The sequence below is a fragment of the Kryptolebias marmoratus genome, linkage group LG2, assembly GCF_001649575.2.
Source record: "Kryptolebias marmoratus isolate JLee-2015 linkage group LG2, ASM164957v2, whole genome shotgun sequence".
NCBI lineage: Eukaryota > Metazoa > Chordata > Actinopteri > Cyprinodontiformes > Rivulidae > Kryptolebias > Kryptolebias marmoratus.
The window spans coordinates 35851060-35874747 of record NC_051431.1 but is presented as its reverse complement, the minus strand read 5'-3'; the positions used below and the strand labels follow the sequence as shown (position 1 = coordinate 35874747).

Sequence of the window (23688 nt, the reverse complement as noted above, 5' to 3'; positions counted from 1 at the left end):
CGGTTCGTCCTATCTCACGTTAGGGGGCGCTGTGGAGCAGTTTGGCCACGCCCACTTTTGATTTCAATGGAATCGTGCAATTTCTCACGGGGGACAATTTTCGGTGAAGTTTGGTGAGTTTTTGAATATGTTAAGGCTGCCAAATTTGCGATTTTCGTCGGAACGGAATAAAAATCAGAATAAGAATTCCACAAATTACAATAGGCCTTCGCAGCGCTGTCGCTGCTCGGGCCTAATAAGAAGAATAAGAATTCCACGAAATACAATAGGCCTTCGCAGCGCTGTCGCTGCTCGGGCCTAATAAGAAACATAGCAGATCCAATAGGCCTTCGCAGCGCTGTCGCTGCTGGGGCCTAATAAACAGTAGAGATACAATAGGCCTTCGCAGCCGCTGTCGCTGCTCGGCACAATAGGCCTTCGCAGCCGCTGTCGCTGCTCGGGCCTAAAAATGTATTTCTTTGAAAAAAGCACCACCTAGAGTTGGTCATGTGTACCTCTTTGCCACTGACTACTAGGGCAGGTACTTTATGGGACAGAGGCCCAGTCCCAATACTCACACTTCCACCCTTGTTCCACCCTTGTGTTCTTCAAATTCACATTCATGCTGAAGGGTTTCAGAGCGTAGTGTGTCCCAATTGTCTTTAGCCCACCCCTTTTGCGTACTACATCCGCCCTCTGGGCCCGCATCCAGGCGGACTTCGGCGAAGTATTTACCCACAATTCATCGCTGCATGTGACGTTTTCATTTTTTTTAATTATCTTTATAGATAATGAAAGGGTTTTGAATTAAAAGGTGAAAATATGGCAGTTGTGACAAAGCAACCTGTGACTGCCATGAAAAAAGTTTTCAAATGTAAAGTATTGAAATAATTATTGTTTCACTCTGATGTACATGTGTAAATACTATCAAACTTTGCTCCGTATTCAACAAGTCAGAACAAAACTCAATTGAATACCCAGATATCTCCTGCTGTCATGACTCTGTCTCCTGCCACACCCACATTGCCATGCCACAACCTCATCACAGCAATCGTTTACACCTGTTGCCACTAGTATAAAGGCTCTCCCCTTCCTTTCAGTCTCTGCCAGATTATTGAAAGGTTCGCCCGGTAAATATCCAGCAATTCATAGTTTCATGCCTGTCTTGTGTTTGACCNACGTAGCTGTCATGACTCTGTCTCCTGCCACACCCACATTGCCATGCCACAACCTCATCACAGCAATCGTTTACACCTGTTGCCACTAGTATAAAGGCTCTCCCCTTCCTTTCAGTCTCTGCCAGATTATTGAAAGGTTCGCCGGTAAATATCCAGCAATTCATAGTTTCATGCCTGTCTTGTGTTTGACCCTTCGCCTGCTCCTCGACTCTTGCCTCTTGCCTGCTCCCCATTGGAGACCACCTCGGATTCTGACCTCGGCTAAACGACCCTCGCTCTGTTCTCTGGCTCTGGCTTTTTGGATTATCCCCTATTGGATTTTGTCGCAGTTCTCTGACTACCCGGTTTTGACCTCCTGCCTGTTCCTGGACTCCTCTGTTGGCTTAGTGCTCACACTGAGCTCAACTCCCGCTCTCCACCCCAGTGCTCGACTCTCTTACCTGCTCTGGCCTGAGTTCGGCTCCTCTACGTGAGTGCAATCTCCACTTTCGTTTTAACCAATAAAAGGTTAAACCTTTGTTTTTGTTTGACTCTGTCTAAGCCCTTTTGTGACACCTGCAATGACTTTGGAAAGCAAAAAATACCTATACTGTACTTTTAAAATCGTACTGGCACCTTCTTAAATTGCCAAAACAGCGACCGGTCCCGTCATATTGGATGTCGCAGTTATGACGCAGAAGCGCAAGTCGATGACGTAACCTGTTCTTGTCCCAATTCTCCAAGTTTTGCATGCTTGTAACCTGCGCAAACGAACCCTTCTGTGCACTTCGACTTAGTACACGCTTCATAGAGGGGCATAGGGCAGTGGTCTCCAATCCTGGTCCTCGAGGGCCACTATCCTGCATGTTTTACTTGTTCCTCTGCTCCAACACACCTGATATGAATCAATAGGTGATTAACCGGCTTCTGCAGAACATGAAGAGGTAATTTAACCACTGAATCAGGTGTGTTGGAGCAGGGAAACAATACATGCAGGATAGTGGCCCTCGAGGACCAGGATTGGAGAACCCTGGCGTAGGGTGTAGTGCGAGTACTGGGACTGGACCAGAGACTGGGCTTGTATTGGCCTGCAGTGTTACAGGTCTATATAATTGAATTGCCCTAAAATTTAAAAATTAACCAAAAATCACCAGTTTGTCAAAGAAAAAATTGCAAATACTTAATAAAGACTAGATAAGCATTGTGTACATGCACTTTTTTCATGGCCCTCAGAATACAAATTTTCAAAAGAAAAATATATTAATCATAATGTGTGTATAGCAATGAATTTAAAAAAATAATAATGTTAATGATTGAACCCACTCAGACAAAAATCAAAAGGTTTGACCAGGACAGCCTGGTAAACACACTTGCCAATTTTCATAGTGATTGAAAAATTTGGTGCTAATTTGATATCATTTTGCAGTAACGTTCCAACAAAACAAAAAAAAACTTTTAAAATGCTAGAAGGTTAAGTTTAGGACAAACCTGATAGTATGTCCAGTAAAAGTTAGTTTTGTAGGACAATTGCATGATTTTAAAATATTTTTTAAAATTTGTTATATATATATTTTGTGCATCATCCATAAGTCACTACCACTTCTGCTAATCATTACCATATTAGAAGGAACAACCCAGGTTGTAGTCTCAACTATGTTTTTTTTTTATCCACTGACATATTTTTAGCCACTTTGCTATGCTTTGGATGGGCCTTTGAACATTAATAAAGGTGAAAGGTTCTAAGCTGATAGAAAAGATTATGGCAAAGGGAAGAAAAAACATTGTGCAACACAATTGTCTGCATTAGCAGTAACATTTAAAAAACCATAATAAATAAATAAATCAAGAGTTCATAAAAAAAATGTGAAAAAGAAAAACATCACAGATGACTTAGACTTGGTCTAGCCTAAATTTTCTCTTCCTGCCAAGTAGACAATTCTTTAAATTAAAAAAATATATATTAAGCATGATGTAACAGAAACATGCAGAATTTTAAATTCACAGATCAAAGGGATGGATTTTAGGCTATTACAGAGTTGGTCTGAAGAAGAAGCCTGCCATGGTGGTGATTTAAAAAACGGTTGTATTGATAAAAATATCTAGCCATTTTTCAAACTTCTGAAAAAATAGAATTACATACTTCAAAATAGAGCATAGTTTTCTATATACATAATGTTTGGGGTCATTCAAGGAATGCTTCCTGAAAATTGTTGGTTGGTAGAAGAAACAGATTTTTTTGTTTCAACTAAAATCATATGGGTTCTTTGCTTATGGATTACACCCACTTCAACCAGTCATTGCATATGGAGAGAAACAAGTCAATGTCCTCCTCAACATGTGTCTTTGATGTGGTTTTCATTCAAATGGATCAAAATCCTAGCTGCCACTTGTCCCCATTGTAAGGGGCAGCCATTTTAGGTCAATATAACTGAATTGTCTATATGGGCCTTAAAATTTAAAAAATCCCTTAAAATGCCAGTTTGTCAGAAAATTCTGAAAATATTGACTGATGACTGGCTAAGCGTTATGTACATGCAGAATTTTTTAAATGCCCTTCAGATTCCAATTTTTCAAACTAAAAAAATGTGATATTGCTTATATTTCATTAAAAAAAATAATTTTGCAAATGATTGAACTTATTAAAACAAAAATGAAAGCTTTTGACCAAAACAGCCTGGAAAACAGACTTGAAAAGTTTCAATAAAATTCGTCCAAATTGAGTTGGGGTTTTTTTTTGCTAATAGCCAGACAGTGTTGACACTAAATAGTAGTGAATGACCATCTTTCAAACAAACATAACATGTCTTATGTAACATAACAGGCACGCACATGAACACAGACAGTCAAAAACCTAATGTTCCACCTTCGCCTTTCTGCAACAGTTGATAAATATTGCGTATGGCACTGTAGTAGTAGTGTTTATATATGCCCCACTTGAAAATGAGGTTCAACAGCCCTCACCTGAACTGACAGACTGGCACTAAGAGAAATAACCCAAAAAGGAGCCAAGAAATTTTACAGTAGTGCATTACATTGTGTTGGTTTATTACATAAAATTCAAGTAAAATACATTGAAGTTTGTAGCTGTAATGTGACAAAATAAGAAGTTCAATGGGCATTAATATTTTTTTAAAAAGTAAATATATTTACACTTTTATAAGTTTACGTCTTGTATAATTAGTGGCACACACAAAACTGTCCAACATGTACTAGTACATAGTTTTTTTGATGCTTGATTTGCTGTTAAAAACCTGTATTAATGATGACAGCTAACCAGATCTGTGAAAGTTTTCCAACCTAAGTCTAAAAAGTGGTTAACATTAATTTAAAGTTATTTCTAGCTCTGAGTTTTGACTTCTAAGACTATTAGAATGCAGAATAGTTAACTATCACTGGCATCTCAGTTTCTCTGCTAATCCCCAATGTAGTTTTTTTTACCTCCAGCTCAAAGTACCACTTCCCAGCATTAACACAGTAGGTCTTCTCAGCTCGGAAAATGCGGAATCGCTCAGACATATTACTGAGATCAGACTGAACTGCTGTAAAGGAACAAAGGAGGAAGTGAGGTAGCAGTGATGAAGAAAACAATACAAAGAGTTCCCAAATTGTATCACTCAAAATATTTTATAAAATGTGCTCAGAATTCATACCATGGTCCTGGTCAGGAGCTTCCAGGTTGTATCCATATCCCAGCAGTGTCCTGACAGCTTCTCTCAGACTGTCTTTGTTGGACTTTTTAGTTCTCTCATCAAGCAGACAGTAAGGAACCAGGCGAGGGTTTCTACGGTTCTTCACATCCTGCCAAGAAACAAATATAAGAAGTTTCACCTTTAAGAACCACCATGGACTCATTGATTTCTTTTTCCTCTTTTCCTTAAGTCTTGGTGCACAAACTTAACTCATTCATCCTCTCATGTGTCTCAGTCAATTGACACAGCAAGCTGGTGACTTAAACTACAAATATGCAGTGTGCCTCTCAAACGTGGCATGAAAGGTTTCAATGGACGATCACCAAATGGAATTCATGTAAAACTGCAATTATTATCAAAATAATTTCTGATGTATTTGAAGAGGTAAACTCATTAGATCTGTGGGGAATTTGTTGTGCACTTAGTCAAAAAGTAAATAATACTGTAGGTATTAATTTCTTACCTGCAACACCTGCCACCACCATTATCCCACAGTGTGTACAGAACACTGTTTATGTTTTGAAGGAGAGCTGCACCAAAATAACCAAATTATATTTGGTTACAGCGATTACCGCTTACAGTGTGTTGCGCTGAGCACACTTCCACCAAGCAGGCTGTCGGTGCGCAGAATGCACAGCACCTCAGCACACACGTACAGTTTATAAACCAATTTCTTAGCAAAAGATGGTTATCTTTCCATTTTATAAATGACCAAACTTTGTATTTGACATATGTTCTGTGGGACATTGTTTTGTTAAAATTGGATGAATAAGACTAAAAACTGACTTTTTATTTTATTTTTAAATTTTGTACACACATATATATATATATCTGGTTAGTATTGAATTGATTCATTGAACTGGATAAATAGGACACACCCACCTAATGAAACAATTAAGCATTAACTCTTGCTCAGAGGTTCACCTGACATATAGGTTATTATTTTTATTTAAATGTCATTGGTTTGGTAATTTGTTGATGGTCCTGAAGTAAACCATTGTGTTTTGGAGGCAATAAACACAGGTTTATTTTTTTTAAAGAAGACACAGAGCACGGACTGCCAGCACCGACAAATGGCAGGACAACACTGCTGAGTTTGCTATGAGTCCCCCTGGTGGTCTGGTGAACCTCTGTTTTGTGGAGTAAGTTGGCATCAGTTTTTTTTACTTGCTGGTGTTTTTGATGTTTTATGGTGTTTTTGGTTTTTGCAGCATTTTTCTTTTGCATTCATTTTTTGTGTTTTGGAGTTTGAAGTTTTTGTGTTTTTGTGGCCATTTACAATTTGAACCATGTTCTGCAATTTGCTGTTCGTTTTTGCCGGGTTGCTGCGCATTTGCACCTGTTGGCCACCGTACTTATGTGCTAATAGTGATGGATTGCACCACTGTTACAACGATAGGGGGGTGGGACATAATTTTTGAAAGGCATGAATGTATCCATCCATTTTCTTTACCCGCTTCTCCTTTCTAAGTTGTGGGGAGCTGGTGTCTATCTTCAGCCATCACTATGAGAGAGGTGGGGGACACCCTTGACAGATTTCAAGTCCATCACAGGGCCACATAGAAACAAACAAGATGATTGTAAAGCAATCCTGCAACCTTGTTGCTGTAGGCAGCAAGAACCCCCTCAGGATTTATGCCCATGCTGGGGAGTGAGAGACAAATTGACTAGGAAGGTGTTAAAGGACAGGATAATTATGGGATGGCAGGAAACATCGGTGGAAGAAATGCATAAAAGCATTTCTGCTTGGAAGAAACAGCTTTGTGTAGTCACTGAGTGGTCAGACAGTTTTAGTGGGCAAAGTACAATTCTCTCTTTAGTTTCATACCTGTTGGATACCATATGTCCAGCCTTGGTGGATACGGTCTCTTGCCCAGACATTGTGTGCATTCTCAGCCAGTTTGTCCACCATGGCCTCCTGGGTGGAGGTCAGTTTGATGTAACTCAGGTCCAGAGGAGCAGGTTTGTAACCGCTGGACAACTCATATCTGCACAGATTAAGTTGAAGCACAGTCTAATCAGAAAAAGCTGCATGTCCAGGTCTTTGTCTTTATATGTGTTTTTTATTCTTGCATAACACGCAGTTGGTAGTCTCTGTAGCCCTTTAATGATAAAGTATTATTAGTTGTTTCTTTTTTTGAGTCTACTAAACTAAAATCATTAAGTGTTACTACCTGACAGTACATTTATGCATTGTAATTTGGTTATCTTTAGGTGTTCCTTTGTTGCTTGTGTTAACTGTTAATGTGACTTACGTTGGTGACAGTATAAGGTACTTGACTTTGTCAACAGCATGTTCATCTGCTAATGCAACATGGCAGCCCAAAGCAAGCAGAGTCCTGTAACACACACACACCTTAATTTACATTCATTTAAGTTAAAAGTGTAAAGATGCTTCAAAGTATCACTATAATTTCACAAAGTCCACAGGGAGGTAATCTGTCAGTTTTCATTTGACACCAGAGCCTTCTGCTACAAAGCAGGTTCGACACACCTAGAGTGTTTTTCAAGACATCCAGTTCAACAAGCCCAAACAAAGGGAACTTGTGCTTGGTGGCACAACAAGGCTGTTTACCAACTCGTTAGCTCAACCCAGGATTTCTGACTCTGGATCTGTGAGCGTTCATGTAAAACAGTGAAGCTGCATTAGAGAACCAATCAGAATCATGAAACTGGATGGAAAGCTAACAACAAAAGGTCAGTAGACACACAAAATTACTAACACCGCAGCCTTATTATTAGCATGAGGCATGAGTAAATATAATCAATATCATTACTTTTAAATTGAATTGATGTGCTCCAGTTGCTGCCTTTTACTGAAGGTTTTTATACTTTTTGAAAAACACTGCACTAAATGAGGAACACAAAAAACTGATCTGTCCAGAGTGGGTTTATTTTAAAGAAGTTATTTTTTGTCATAATATTTCTAAAATGTTGCATTAAACTGGTACAGACTGACTTTAAAAAATAGAAAAATGGCTACAACTCAGGCAAGTTAATAGTTGTTGACCTAAAACATAGTGCAGTTGTAGCAGAGTCCTTCACAACACATACTCTGAACATGAAATTTTGTAAAATTGCATGAGATTGTGCATAATGTTATTTTCAAGATTTGACCCAATTGGCTGTAACTCATCATAAACCAATCTTGGTCTAAAACTCTGGCATAAGGCCTTGCTAAAAGACTAAGCCTGCTTTGTAGTACGAGGAACAGGACTTTATGCCACTCGTAAAACCTTCATCAAAAGTAAAATCTTCTCACCAGTCACCCTGCTAACTAAGTACTCATTGTCAATTGCTTTCAAACATTACTTGAGAGTCTCCAGGGACATCTGTAAGTTGTAACTTCGTTCCTGCTCAGGAAGCTTGGAAAATTCCACCAAACAGGGGTGCTGCCGCTTGTTATCATCTCGCACCTAGAACACACACACTCATTTTAAAAATAAAGAGTGGAGAATGTGCATAAAGACCTGCTTAAAATAGTTCATCTAGCATAGTCTTTACTGTTTTTTCAATGTTCTGATAAGTTTGTGTCTCTTGGTCTGCTTGGATTAATTCTTAATTTGTCTTTAGTGAATGCTGAGTCATGATGCTAAGTCAGTATTTAAACTGTTTAATTCTGCATATGTTTTGCCTTTTTAACAATTCAATCAAAATATTCAGCTCCATATTGTAATCTTTATATTTAAGAATATTTTTTAAAATATTTCAATGCAACTTTGAGCAATGGTTTTGGAAATTTTAGCTTTTTGATGAAGTTTTGCCAATTTTAAATTTTAGCTTTAGTTTGACTCTATTTAGCTTTTAGCACAAATTTTGCAAAATGAAGCTTTTCACTAAGGTTTTGCTGATTCTGCTTGTTTTAACTTAAACAATTAAGTTAAATCATTCTACGGCAAATTCCAGCAAAGTCATTCAACAGTCAGCATTTATGCTCCATTTTTTCAATTTACTTCACTCCTATTTTATTTTTTTTAGCCTGCATGTTATGTGTTTAGAATAGATTTAATTCCTTTTTATTTTGTGTAGCCTTTTCCTTAGTTCATTCCATTGAGTCTTGCCTTTTGCTTACAAACACACCCATTTTTTTGTTTCTATTTACCACATAAGTTCTATATTTAGCTATCAGAAGCCCCTTGGTTTTATTTGATCAGCGCAACATCCACATCATTGTTTGCCACCATTGTTTCTTTATCTGTGTCAGGTAAATTCTTGTTATCTTGCTCAACCATTTTTGTTTCTGGATTTTACTTTTGAGATTGCTATAAGAACTCATTTTTATACTTTGGCATTGAAACCAGAGAGTTTTATTCAGTTCAGTTTAATTTAAATCACTTTATTTGTCCCCAAAGAGCAATTTAAAACAGAGCATAAAAAGTAGCTATAACAACTCAGTGAACATAAACAGACTCAGTGCAACTTGATAAACTCACAGTAAAGCCAGAAGACATAGGACACTAATAATAAAAGCATAAAGAGCCTCAACAAAAATCACGCTGAAAGCACAATACATAAGTTACACTCATAATAAAAGCACAATGGGTAACAATAGCATTCATAGTAAAAAAACAAAACATAAAGGACATAAATAGTTATATAATGTTATGTGGTTTATAGTTTTTTTTTTTAATTTAATATTAATACTATTTTTTTCTTTTAAATACATACAGGAGCTTATCTCATACTCACTAAACCATATGTCCAACCCAGTTCTATCTTGTTCATCACCCATAGTTCATGGATATTCTCTGCCAGTTTCTCCCTGATTCTCTCCAAGTGAGGTGGCAGAACAATCTAAACACGAAAACACAGGTTAAACAAGTTATTTACCAGGGACATAATTTCCTAGATATTCTGGTATTGTTACAGGAATATATTGGTGTAGATTGTCAGTCATTTACGTTTGATGGCATATTTGGGCCACTCCGAAAAGAAAAAAATTGAATCTTTTTGTTTCTCAATTTTGAGATCTTGGTAAATTTTTAAGTGATTTTTCCTCAAATAGTTATTCATCATTAGTGTCTTATCAGTTGTGACATAAATCAAAGAGCAGAAGTTTTCGTCCAGGCTCTACAGATGGCTAGTCAAACACAGGCTTGTTTTATACCATTCTTCAGGCTCCTTGTCTCTTTGGGAAAAACAACATACAGGTGTGAAAGAAGAATACATTAGCTAATATTAAACCTCTTCACTTGTATGTGACAGTTTGTTAAATTTGTCACTGTTTGCTCAGCTGATCAACGTCTACATTACTAAGTGCCTTCCAAAAGTATGCACCCCCTTGGATGTTTTCTTTTATTGCTGTCATAAATCAGTCATAATCACTAGGGAGGGGGGGGGTAAAAAAAGCCATTTATGTCAAAAGAGAGAAGCCTACTTTAAACAGAGGAGGTCATCTCAGATTTCAGCTTTCAAAAACCTATAATGGAGCATTAGGGCTGATACCCAGTCCCTTTCATTCCAGTTAACACAAGTTGTCAAATAACCTTTTTATTCTTTCTCAATTAATTTAGCAGTGTTTTTTATGAGGCAGTATGTTTTATTTAGACCAGGTCCTGTTCTCTTATTGATTCTCTGTCATATTAGAACTGAGAACTGAATTTAGGAGTTAACGATGCTCTTGGTTTATGATCACATCAGGTTACAGTGTTAGTTATCTCTTTATCAGCTGGTAACTAGTTAAATTCACATTTGCAGTGTCAGGCACTGATGTCTGTTTGATTAATTTTTACAACGTCTCTTATTAAACTATGAAAGTCTCATTTTTACTTAAAAAACTAACAAATAAGCCTTAAAGTCACTACAACACAATGCTGCAGGTCTGAGTGTCTTTGAGCTAACACAACTAACAGCAGAAAGAAGCAGCTCTCTTCCTGTGATTTGAAGCCAGAGGGTCTCTCAAACATGGCCAGGAGTTCCAGGAGTTCATTTCATTATCTTTATTTCAACTTGAACAGAAGTCAATATGGAGGTTTATCTGCCCACCAAGTTAACAAGTGACGTGCAGACGAGTGAATATCTGCTAAATTTCACTCCAGGCTGGTCGATGAAGCAACCTGCCTGGCGGGCAGAGTTTGTACACAATTTCTATGGGTTTATTTAACAGGTAAACTCCTTTTCAGCTCGTCATCACTATTAGCTGCATCATACACTGGCTGACTGGTAAGGAACAGACCCAGTGACTGCAGACTTGCAGTACCCCCCTTCCCCCTCCTGATTTTAATTCTCATGTTTGTGTTCACATTTTTTTACCCAGTAAAAGATGGAATTTCAAATGTAATTAAGTGCAATACTTTAAATAAAACATACTCAAGCATAAAGTAAGAGTATAGATCAGAATAATTAGAAAAGTATACAAAATCCATGATCAATTACAGTATTGGGAGTAAATGAAATTTGCTACTTTCCACCTCTGCCTGTAGCCCTATTATCGACTGCTACCAAAAGCGAAAGGGTTTATTGAAACTTTCTAAAAGTAATCTTTGAATGTACATCTACAATTGATTTAACTTAGGAGACAATCCAATTCAAGATTGCTGCCACATTCAACTGACTTTAGGAAACAGAAATAGCTATGACAATTTCAATTTAAGAAATATTTAGCTAGATATTAGAGTAGTTCTAGTAGAGCATCTAAATAAACTATTAACTTCTGACGTCAAATTACCAGTTTAGCTAATCAATTTTAGCCAACACAAAATGGCTTTACCTCAGTCGATTTTACAAATATTGAGTAAAGCTTTGATGTAGTAATAGCGGAGTCATTCACAACACATTCTCTGAGCATGACGTCTCGCACAATCACATGAGATTTCACAATGACCTGTGCCAACCTCTCATCCAAAATTTACAGTTCTTTAGTTTACAAGCTGAAGAAGCCTTTCAAATTAAAGGTGAACTGTGCTCGAGACATAAGAAAGGAAGTCCAGCTGCATTCAGTTCAAGCACGATTTGCATTGTGAGATGATGAGAATTTCTAAAAGCCCAACAATCTCTACCTGGCTGGTGTCTACAGGTGTGGGAGTGAAGGCTGCCTGGCTCAGGGAGACCATGGGTCCAAGCAGGTCCCTGGCTGCTGTCTGGTCCTGACTGGCTTCCAGTTTTAGCTTCTCCCTGGGCAACACAGCCTCATAGCAAGGAGCATAGCCAGCAGGAGGGAGGAATTTGAATTCCCCGTGACGACCCCCAAGGAGGAAACGCACCCTGCAGTGTGATGCATGATACAATGAAGAATCAGGAATTACAAACATGAAAATATATATATATATATATATATATGAACACTATATGTTCATTAACAAATTCTGTAAATAGGACTTCAGTGGGAATTTTAAAGGTCAAGGAAAACTGATCATTTTTAGTAGCACCCACCACTAAAGGCAAAGCAGCAGTAATGGTTTTGCATGTGTTTGGGGTGTGTGTGTATTAAGACTGATTGTCTGTAGTATTGGCAAAATATCTCATAAACCACAGGACAAATTTTTATGAAACAATCAGAAAATAAAAGAAAATAATCATCATCATCATCTACAACTGATTACTTTTCGGAGTCAACCCACTTCAAGATGGCTGTCGCAACTAAGTAACCTTATCAACCCCAAAAATGGCTATAAATCAGCCAATGTTACAAATAATGTGCCAAAATTTGCTTGGGAGAAGCTACGAGTTATTCCAGACAAATACTGTAACTGATCACATGAGATCTGTTTTCAAAACTTTGCCATTAACTGTTATAGTCAACTTAGTCTGTCTGTTGGCAAAATATTTAATGAACCACTGGACAAATTTTAAAGAAGCTCGCAGATAATAATTATCAGGTGTACATCTACACCTGATCAAACTTTGGAATCAATCCAACTCAAGTTGGCTGCCACAGCCAACTGACCATAGGAATCACAAAAGTGGCTATAACTCAGTAAGTTTTACTGATACTGAGCTAAAGCTTGGTGTGGTAGTAGCAGAGAATTATCCTCATCACATTCTTTAACTGCTAATACATCTAGCATGATCTTTCAATAATGAGATTTACAAGGTTTGATTAAAACGGCAAGAAGTCTGTCCCCTCTCAGCACAAGAAATGTCTGGCTTTTATTTGCTTAAGTTTTTGTACAGTTGTGCAGTTTTGTAGACTGGTTGACTGTCAAAGAAACTAAGGCCATCTTTACAAACTCAAGTTTTGATATGTGATGATTGTCATGAACTGGGTGGAGGAGGCGAACCCTGAGCGCAGACTCATGTTGATAGAAAAAAAATAATTTATTTAGAAATAAAGGCAAACCCAAAACAAAGGCTGACGTGGCAGCAAAACCTAGACTAAATACAAAAAAACATTAACTAACTAAACTAAACTAAACCTGAACAGACCTGAGACTAAAGACGAACCACTGGGAGACAAGAAGGCACGAGCAAACAGAACATCAGGGAGACAAGAGTATGACAATGAACCAGCAGGGAACTGTGTAAAGTGACTGGGTTTTAAAAGCAGAGGGTGATTAGTGGAAGTGGGCACAGGTGAGATGATTAAGGAGCTAGAGGCAGGTGTAGATGGGTGAGAAAAGGGAAGAGAGAGAGAGTGACTGAGGAGAAGTGAATGGTGGCTGAGGCACAGGGAAGAGACAACTAAATAACACAAACAATAAACTCGAACTGAAACATGAAGACAAAACATAATACAAAAACTCACATCCTATCAATGATCTTATAAAAAAGAAATGGATATGAATGTTATTGTCTTGTGTGAGCAGTTTTTCAGAAAAGCACTGACTTGACCCCGGCAGAGAAGCTGGCCACAGGGAAGAAAAGGCCATCAGAGTTGAAGTTTTCAAACATGCCCTGAACCGGCTGGCCGTTGATCCTGAAAGAGATGCTGGGAACACTGAGGTCCAGGCAGCAGCTCACCACATCCTCAGATCGAAGGAGATGCTGATTTGGTGAGCTAACAGTCCGTGCAATGGAGCCTGCACATGATTAGTGGAGAGAGAGTTTGGATATATTCAGTTTTAGTCTAACATGGGAACATAAGTGCCCTAATAGTCTAAATGCTGAGTCAGCATTCACACTATTAAGACATAAGACATAAGATTTTTATTTGTCATTATGTTTCTAGAATATAACAAAATTGCAGTGTTACTCTCAGTATAAGTAAAAAAGTAAAATAATAAAGCATATATCTGTTGCAGAATTCTCAATCAGTTCTTAAGGTGCAGTGAATGGTTGTGAGTGTGAATGCAGGGGGGCAGAGGGGATGGAAGGAGGACAATGAATTTCACAGTTTTTTGGGAAAAAGCTGTTCCTTAGCCACGTGGTTGTGGTCTTTATGTACCTGTACCGTTTCCCAGACGGCAACGTTACAAACAGTTTGTGTCCTGGATGGGTGAGCTCAGCAGCAATACGACTGGCCTTACTTTGCAGTCTGCCAGTGTATATTAAAGTCCAGGTTCGGTAACTGACCTCCAACAATCCACTGGACAGTTTTCACCACTCGGTCATTTTTGTTCTGAACTGTGCTGTTGCAGTACCAAACAGTCATACTAAGGCAGAGGATGCTTTCAATAATGGCTCTATAGAAATTTTTGAGCAAAAGAGAGGGGAGTCCAGCCCTCTTCAGTTTTCTGGGGAAAAAAGAGTCTTTGTTGGGTTTTCCTCATCAAAAAAGGCGACCAGGATAGGTCCAAAGTGATGTGGATACCCAGGAATTTGATGTTGTCCATGCACTCCACCCCCTTCCCTTGAATGATAGTAGGTCCTCCTGGACCTCCTGTAGTCAAGTATGACTTCCTTGGTCTTACTGGTGTTGAACACCACTGTTCAATGAACAACCCTAACCCTAACCCTCCTCTCTGTAGAGGACCTCATCATTGTTTGTTATCAGACCCACTACGGTGGTATCATCTGCAAACTTTAGAACACTGTTAGAGGAGTGGATGGCTGCATAATCATGGGTGAACAGTATAAAGAGAACTAGACTAAGCACACAACCCTGTGGTGTGTCTGTGTTGAGGACCAGGGTGGATGATGTTTAGTTCCCTATTCTCACCACCTGAGGTCGGTTGTTGAAAAAGTCCCTGATCCAAAGGCACACTGACATTGAAAGTCCCAGGTCGTGGAGCTTCACCATCAGCTTCTCCGGGATGATGGTATTAAATGCTGAAATGAAGTCAACAAAAAGCATCCTAACATATGCTGCAAGTGTGTCAAGGCTGTGTGTAGTGCAATGGAGACGGCATCCTCTGTGGACCGGTTCCTCCTATAGGTGGTGATGGCCTTTTGTGGACCAGCAGCAGCCCTTTGATGTTACAGTAGACCTGATCCAGAATATTTTTGTCTCTTGTTGGAAAATGTATAAATTTATGGAATTTGGAAAGCAAATTCTTAAGTTCTGCATGATTAAAATCTCCACCCACGATCTGCCTCAGAGTGAGCCCTCATCTGTCTGCTTATCAGGCAACTCTTACCAACTTTAAAGGTCTGCAATTAACCACCAAATATTCCAGGTCAAAAGGTTCCAATGATTTTAGCAGCTGTGCACCAGGAGTTGTGTATGTACAGGGCCAGACCTCCGCCTTTACTTTTAGCTGAGGCTGCAGTTCTGTCTGCCCGGAACAAAGTGTACTCCTCAAGCTTCATCGCAACATCGATGATGTTGTTATCCAGCAATGTCTTGGTGACGATCATAACACAGCTGCTTAACCTTCACGAGGCGATTCATACCCGAATCTCATCTAGCTTGTTGGCGAGAGACCTGGCGTTAGCGATGAAAAGGCTGGGCAGAGCCGGTCTGTGTCGTTTCGCTGATTAAATTTTTTTTATTTCTTTTTATTCATCTTTAGTTTCTTTTGCATGTTTTTGGCTGTAACTACTTCAGCCTCCTTTCTTTATTTTAACCATTCACATATCAAAATATTCATCTCATTGAGGACATTACAACTATGATTTTTGGTTTATAACTTTTACACTTTCTGAAATATTTTGGAAAATATTTATTTTTTCTCTTAAAATATACAGTACGTCATGGATTACACTATTTTTAAGTTTACTTTGTATTTAGTTCATTGTTGTTTTATTTCAGTAATTCTGTTTTATTTTTCATTTTCCTGTGTTTTGTTTAGATTCTTGTGACGTTTGGCTTTCTGTGTTTTCCTGTCACTATTCACCTACCCTCTGCTCAGTAATTCTCCAGTCTGCCTGCCACGCCCACCTCACCAGTTCCTTGTCATGTCCCAGGTGTAACTTGTTTTCCAATCACCCTCAGTTCTTTAAAACCAGTCTCCTTAAATTCATTCCTTGTTGGTTCATTCCCTTTCCGTCTGTTATTTGATGTCCATGCTCCCATGATTTTTCCATGCCACGTCCACGCTGCCTGTGTTTTCTTTCCTTGTGTTCATTGTAAGTTTTTGTTACTTTGTTTTGCTGCCACATCAACCTTTTGTTTTCTTTTTTGTTAATAAATTAGTTTTCTTTTTATATTATTATGAGTGCGTTCTGGGTTTGTTATGCACCACCATAGCAATATATTGAGATCTCTTCAGTTACTTTAGTTCTCTTTCAAATCTGCTTCAGCATACTTGGTTTATTTTTGTCTTTCTATGTTTCTTTTAATTTTCAACTACCATTTTGCTAATTTAGCTTTTAGCTAGCTTTTTGTTACTTTCAGTTTCTAGCTAGCCTTTTATGACTTACAATTATTTTCCCCATTGAAATGAATGGGGAACTGTTCACATCTGTTCAAAAACTTGGTACTTTTCTAAATCTAGTTTATAATACTTGTGTTAATTTTAGCGTTTAGCCACTGTTTTGCTAGTTTAAGCTTTTAGCTAGTATTTCACTAATTTTTTGCTTTTAGCCACTGTTCTGCAAACTTTAGTTTTTAGCTATTGTTTTGCTGGTTTTAGCTACTCTTTTGCCAGCCTTGGTTTTTAGCAACCATTTTTCTTAATTTAAGCTTTTAGCTATTTTAATTTGAGGTTTTATGCACCATCATTTTCGAAGAAAATAAAATTTTCTAATGCACACGTTACTTGAGATTATTAAAAATTTAGGTTTATGCAAAAATGTGAAGATCATTGTGGTAATAATTAAAATATTATTATGTGTCATGGAAGTGGGTATATTTGTCAATGATGCATGGTATTCATGGTATTCCACATTCAGATAAATGTTTGACAGTTAGAACGAGTGAAGGGCAGCAGACATAGAGAATGCCTCATAGGCACATTAGACAGCATTAGCAGCACTTGGTGGAGTTTGATAGGGTTTATATTGTGGGTTTACATGAGGCCAGGTGGTGGTATTGTCTTGGCATGTGTGGTGAACAGATTTTACAGTGGTTCAGTGTTGGAACCAATGGGTACATGAGGGCACCCAAGCATAACATGAAGGCTTTGATTACCTGAGACAAACCACACCAAAGGAAGATCATTGTACTGGGTGCCATTATTACAGAATTTCATGGCATCTGCATCTGTCACCTGGACTCAAGATATGGACTCTTTACAACACCCTGTGTCATCCTTCAACATGTCTTGGTAACTGGCATTAGTTGGACAACAGAATCACCATCCTGTGTGTTGGCTGCCATTACCACCAGAGCAAGAGTTGATTGTTCGGAATTCGGAGCGGTGGCATAACTGAGATGCATGGACTTATGAAAATGGTGGTGTAAAATATTTAGCAATAAGTCTGGGTTCTGCAGACTTATTCTATCATCTGCACATATAGGGGTGCTGAGCAGAGAGGACCAAACCTTCCATTGTTGAGGAGAAAAACACGAGTACCACTCCTGGCATCATGGTGTGGGGAGCGATAGGGACTGATGTCAGGTCACCTCTTGTTATGAATCAGGGAGGGGACCCAGATGGAACAAAGCTACACCAGTGATATCCTGCGTTTCCTCCTGAGATAGCACTCTGGTACAGTTGTTCCACAAGAAAGCATCCCTCCACACACGACAGGTGTGTTTATGAAATATCTGCCATGGCCAGTCAGGTCCCCACAAATGTTCAATGAAATATATGTGGGTTCAGCTCAAATGTCAATTCCGACCCAGAGCTGATCTGCTGAATCTGGAGTTCCAACAGCTGCGGGTCAACTTGCTGCAGGAAAAAATATAATGGCTGTATAACTCTGTTCTACATCAATTCACTGCTTGTATCCAGGACTTTTGGGGGCACACCTGACTGACATGGGACCAGTAGTGTGCCCATACAACCAGCTCTGTTATCCATTTAATCTGATGAGTGCTTAAACGTAAGTGTAAGTTAAGTGTAAGTGAGCAAGATGATTTGGAACACCAATACTTTTAACTGATAGTCTTTTTGGACACCAACCAACACAAACATGTAACCATAGCCTGCAACAAGCACAGAAGAATACAAACTTTCTACAGACATTCATGATTTTAATAAAACAATCTCACTTTCCTATTGATAGACAAATATTTGGGGCACAGCTCACCTGATAAAAGATGAAGTCCATCAAAGCCGTAAGAGTAGAGATCATCTCCCACCCCATTGCCTCCCCAGCTCTCCCTTCCGCTGGGGTCAGGTGCATAGCCATTGGTGTTTGCCCAGCCCACCCTGAGGTGAGTTGCCTCAGCTGTGACAAATGGCAATGCGTGATCCACAATAAGTTCATAGTACCACTTTTTGTATTGAGCAGAGCCATCACTATTTCCCAGAAAGATGTTGGGTTGCATGCTGTTGGGAAGAGGGAACAATCAGGAAACCCCAACTCAGCAGATAACTATGACAGCACAAAGTAACGTTGAACATTGTTGCATGTGTCCTTGTTCAGCAGTGCCTGTTTTATATCACTGGAGTCAAAAAGGTTTTGTGATGAGATTTAATAGTTGAGTTTTTTAGTGCTTAAAAGCACCAGCATCTCTTCTTTTTTTTTATAAATTATTTCCCAAAAAACTTCATCAAAATAAAATAGTAACAAACTAAAAGTTGTCCATCCACCATAATATTTTCTGTTCATGTAGAAACATCATGATGGATAGTAAGTGTGTGTATGTGTATATACCTGCTCACATGGTTGACCAGGCGAGTCTGCAGTAACAGATCTCTCCCTGGCAGTAGGTTATCACAGATTAGGTGCTGGTTGGAGCGCACTGCCACGCCATTACACACACACAGGGAACACAATACATCAAGAACCTGGACAGTACACACGATCCAGAGAAGATGTGGTTACTTTTAGTCTGAACACATGAATGCAAACAAATCATAATAGACTGGTTTAATACAAAACCGTGTCACAATGAGTTTCTTCTGCATTGTTTAACAATTCCAGTTAAGCATATTTTATTGGTGGTTGGTAAATAACTGAAGGAATCAATACCGCCACCAACTGCTAAAGAGTGTAAAAACTTTTCTCCTTCTTGCATTTAGCAGCAACTCAAGCACATTGCTGCCCCCTATATGTCAGGAGGACAAATAACACCTTTTCTGTTCAAATTGCCAACCCGCCACAGTGGCGTGTGTGTTGATCAAATTCAAATATTTACCCGCATTTGGCCGGTGGCGGGTGCTAATTTCCACCCCTGGTAATGAATATAAGAAATAAATACAGATATAATTATGCTAGAATTAGCAGGATTGCACTCATTTTTATCCTTGTTCCCTTAGCAGGTAATGTATGATAATAAATGCAATAAATAAATGAGTAATGCAATAACAGCAAAAAATTCAAGATATAAATATATTGTACAAAGTGCAATTATTATATACAAGATACAGATTCAATACATGTGTTGGCTGCACTAACCCATCATAACTTACTGGAACAAAAGGTAAAGAAGAAACAATAAATTAAACCATTCCTGCCACTTGGAGCAGACCTCAACACTAAAGACATCACTAAAAACAACAAAAGTCAGTAAGTGGCCCCCAGATGCATAATATAAAATATGAAATTATCAGTAACAAAATCAAGGTGCAATGTATGTGTGCACACAGTATTTATATTGTACATACATTGTACAGCAATAAACCGTAAGAAAATGACAAGCATGACAGACAAGCATAGCACACATGTACATTTAAATATGAACATTGTGCTACAGGGCATTGGTCTAGTAGTCCAGGATTACAATTCTGATCATTTATAAGCCATTTTTTATAGTATATTTTTTAAGTAACATATGTTGGGCACTCTCATTGTCATGAGCTGTTCTTTTTTATTTTTTGTAATTTTGGTTTATTCTTACTCCGGTGTCCTCCCACAGACCAAAACATGCATGTTAGGTTAATTGTTTAACAAGGTTGAGTCAGGTCATATGGGTGGGTTCTTCTTGAAATGTTTTGTCTTTAATCCAAAATTCCTTTTCAGTCTGAGAAAGTGCAAGCAAACTCAGCCTTATAAGCATCACCTTTGCATAGTGAATCAACCAGTTGGTTGTGACACCCAAAACTAGCTGTTCACATGTAAAAGCAGGCCATAAGCCTAATGACTGATCATTAGTGCTCTGGTGGCCGCTGAGTGATACTTTTAATAACAGCATTGTAGGAGGGGGACAGTTGGACACGGAGGCCTCTGCCCCTGTTTACCGACGGACGGGTTCTCTTCACAAAGATAGCTTCCTTTACTCCTCTTTCAAACCAACATTCTTCTCTATCAAGGATGTGTACATCTTCATCTCTGAAAGAGTGACCGCTGCCCTGCAAATGAGAGTAAACTGCAGTCCTGGCCTGTTGATGTTGCTCTTCTATGATGGGCCATCCTTTTGGCCAGTGGCTGCTTTGTTTCACTGATGTAGAACTGATCAGTCCTCCTGCCACTTAACAGCATATGCAATATTATTCTTTGTGCCAGGACCGAATCTTTGGGATGAACCAGTTTTTGCTGTAGTGTATTTTGGAGTTTGAAAGCCACTGGGAAGTCATGTTATGAAAATAAACGACCCAGCTTCTCTGAAACTCCTGCAAAATACGTAATGACCACTGGTCTGATTCTGGGTTTGGGGTCCTCTTTTTCACCCTGTCGCTGGCTGGAGTCCTGTCTAGGTTTCTTATCTGCTTTCAGGAAGGCCCAGTTCGGATACCCACATTGCTCCAGGGTGTGGTGTTTTTGGAATATGTGTGATTACTTCCTGGTGGGCCGTCTTTGACGGGTGATTGGCAGCTCTTCACCACTCCCTCCGCAGCTGTAGCGGATCAGGCTCATCAGGCGTTCCATGGGTACTTAAGGGCGTGGTGGGAACCAGACCAGCGCTGGAGCATTGTTTTACCATGTGGTAATGTGCCAAAGCCCTCAGGTTAAACTTTGTCTTTGTGAAACCTTGTTGAGAATCTCACGCTTGTTGTTTGTCCTGCAACCTGCCTAGGATTACCTGTTTGTTTCCAGATCCAGTCTAGTCTTTACACGGAGCCCGTCACAAAGTTAAGTGCCATCCTGTTACCTGTGCCTGTCTGCCAACGCTGCTGCCACCACCTGTAAAGGAAGGAGTTACCATTCGCCCACTGGAGTCACCATCAAGTCACCACTGGAAATAATACTCACCTCAACGACTTCTCTCTGTGCTGTGGACTACACCCTCTTCCGTAAGCTCACTCACTTGGATAAAATCCTAACTCGTATCTTGCCTGATTACTTCTGGAAAGGACTGTCAAGACTCACAACATCCTCTGCTTCCAGGTCCCGGTTCCTGTTCATCTTTGCACATTTAATATCACTGTAAATAAAGTCACTTCCGTTAGTTCTGCCTCTGTGTCGGTCTATCACCGAACTGCTCAATTTAGAAGAAGCTTAGTTCCTGACAGAATGCTCCAGCCAGATCAGCATTCTAAGAGCGGTTCCGGTGGTGGACAGACTGCAGACACATTAGTTCACCATGAGCATCGGTTAGACCAATACGAAACCTTAATCCAACAATTATATCAGGTCCAACAAGACACTTGTGCAACGTTAAACCAAGTTTCCCACCGGATAGTTGCTCTCGACAATCAGTTAGGGACTCTATTTCCCACAAACCCCGTGGCTCCACCAGTTTCCACGCCCCGTCCTGCTGTTACAGTCCCGTGCCGTGAACCGGAAGTAAAACTTTCGGAATTGTTTGAAGGAGACACTGATCGCTGCGGAGGTTTCTTGCTACAATGCAATCTAGCTTTTGCCCGGTCCCCGTCTCTGTTTCCCTCGCACGCTTCCAAGATTATTTTTATTGTGTCAGCGTTAAAGGGACGAGCGCTTCGCTGGGCTCAAGCATTTTTTGTTACTCACTCAATCGATACGCTAACTTTTTCACTGTTTGTCCAAGAGTTCCAGCGGGTGTTCGATCATCCTTTGCAGCGGGAGGAGGCTGCTAAGCGTTTGCTCGCTTTACGCCAGGGACACCGATCAGTGGCAGAACATTCTGTGGATTTCAGGATCACTGCTGAGGAGGCGGGATGGGACGAACTGGCACTTAAAGGTATTTTCACCGCCTCATTATCTGAAACTGTTAAAGATCAGTTAGCATCCAGAGATGAGCCGGCAAGTCTGGACGAGCTTATCGCATTAGCAATAAGAATTGATAATCGCCTTCGTGAACGTCAGCGGGAAAAGAACTCTTTGTCCTTTGTAGCTCAGACTCCTGGCCTCATGTTCGGGGCTGAGAGAGTTGCGGGTTCTCAGGCGCCGATGGCGGAATCCGAACCCATGCAGGTGGGCCGCACTCGTCTGTCACCGGAGGAAAGACAAAGACGTTTTCGTGCAAGAGAATGTATTTATTGTGGAAAGAAAGGACACTTTGTGGCCAACTGTCCGGTTCGGGGAAACAGACCTGCCCGTCAGTAGTGGGGGAAGATCTGTCGGGTCCGTTGAAATTTTCCCCAACATCTCTGTTTTCTCTTCCAGCTATTATAATCACTGAACAGACCTCACTGCCTATTGTGGCCATGGTGGACTCCGGCTCCGAATTAAACCTCATCTCGCAAAACCTGGTGGATCAGCTCAACATTCCTATGTCTCCGTTGGATTCTGCACGCACAGTGACTGGACTGACTGGACAATCTATTTCCCAGATCACACATCGTGTTACCAATTTACAAATCCTGGTCTCAGGAAATCATCATGAGTTTGGTGAGTTCTATGTGTTCTCTGCTTTGTCGCCGCAGCTTATTTTTGGTTTTCCGTGGCTAGAAAAGCACAATCCGGTACTAAATTGGGTAGAGAGAAGAGTTGAGTCATGGAGCAATTTCTGTCTTATGCACTGCTTGAGATCTGCTGGTGCTTGGTCTGGTGGGGGGGTTGAGGAACCGGTGGAAGATATTGATTTATCTGAAGTTCCTCAATCTTATCACGATTTGGCACCGGTTTTTAGTAAGCATAAAGCTCTCTCTTTGCCTCCGCATAGACCCTATGACTGCGCGATTGAGTTGCTTCCTGGGGCCCCGCTTCCTTCTAGCCGGTCATATCACCTATCTGGCCCTGAAACTGAAGCTATGAAAAATTACATCAATGACTCCTTAGCTTCAGGCATCATTCGGCCTTCTACCTCTCCCCTGGGAGCAGGGTTTTTCTTTGTTGAAAAGAAAGATAAGTCTCTCAGACCCTGCATTGACTTCCGGGGGTTGAATGAAATTACCGTCAAGAACAAATACCCGCTTCCGTTAATCAACTCTGTACATGAAAAATTACATTCAGCTACCATATTTTCAAAACTGGATCTTCGTAACGCGTATCATCTTGTAAGGATAAGGGAAGGGGATGAATGGAAGACGGCTTTTAAGACCCCTTTAGGCCATTTTGAATACCTAGTAATGCCGTTCGGTCTTACCAACGCCCCGGCCGTTTTCCAAGCCCTGATAAACGATGTACTGCGCGATTTCCTAAATAACTTTGTGTTCGTCTATCTTGACGACATTCTAATCTTTTCCCGAGATCTT

The 23688-nt window shown here is 39.8% G+C and overlaps 1 protein-coding gene across 1 annotated transcript in view; it reads right to left on the bottom strand.

Moving 5' to 3' along the window:
* Nucleotides 1-23688, bottom strand: part of ryr2a (ryanodine receptor 2a (cardiac)) — a 509073-nt gene that overhangs the window by 372642 nt on the left and 112743 nt on the right. The window contains exons 17-26 of the mRNA XM_037973568.1: nucleotides 18848-18981; nucleotides 18278-18519; nucleotides 13590-13782; nucleotides 11824-12028; nucleotides 9515-9619; nucleotides 8138-8241; nucleotides 7081-7164; nucleotides 6654-6813; nucleotides 4787-4934; nucleotides 4575-4675 (exon numbers count right to left, since the gene is read on the bottom strand). Coding sequence (XP_037829496.1) covers nucleotides 4575-4675; nucleotides 4787-4934; nucleotides 6654-6813; nucleotides 7081-7164; nucleotides 8138-8241; nucleotides 9515-9619; nucleotides 11824-12028; nucleotides 13590-13782; nucleotides 18278-18519; nucleotides 18848-18981 — 1476 coding nt within the window. The remainder of the gene's footprint in view (nucleotides 1-4574; nucleotides 4676-4786; nucleotides 4935-6653; nucleotides 6814-7080; nucleotides 7165-8137; nucleotides 8242-9514; nucleotides 9620-11823; nucleotides 12029-13589; nucleotides 13783-18277; nucleotides 18520-18847; nucleotides 18982-23688) is intronic.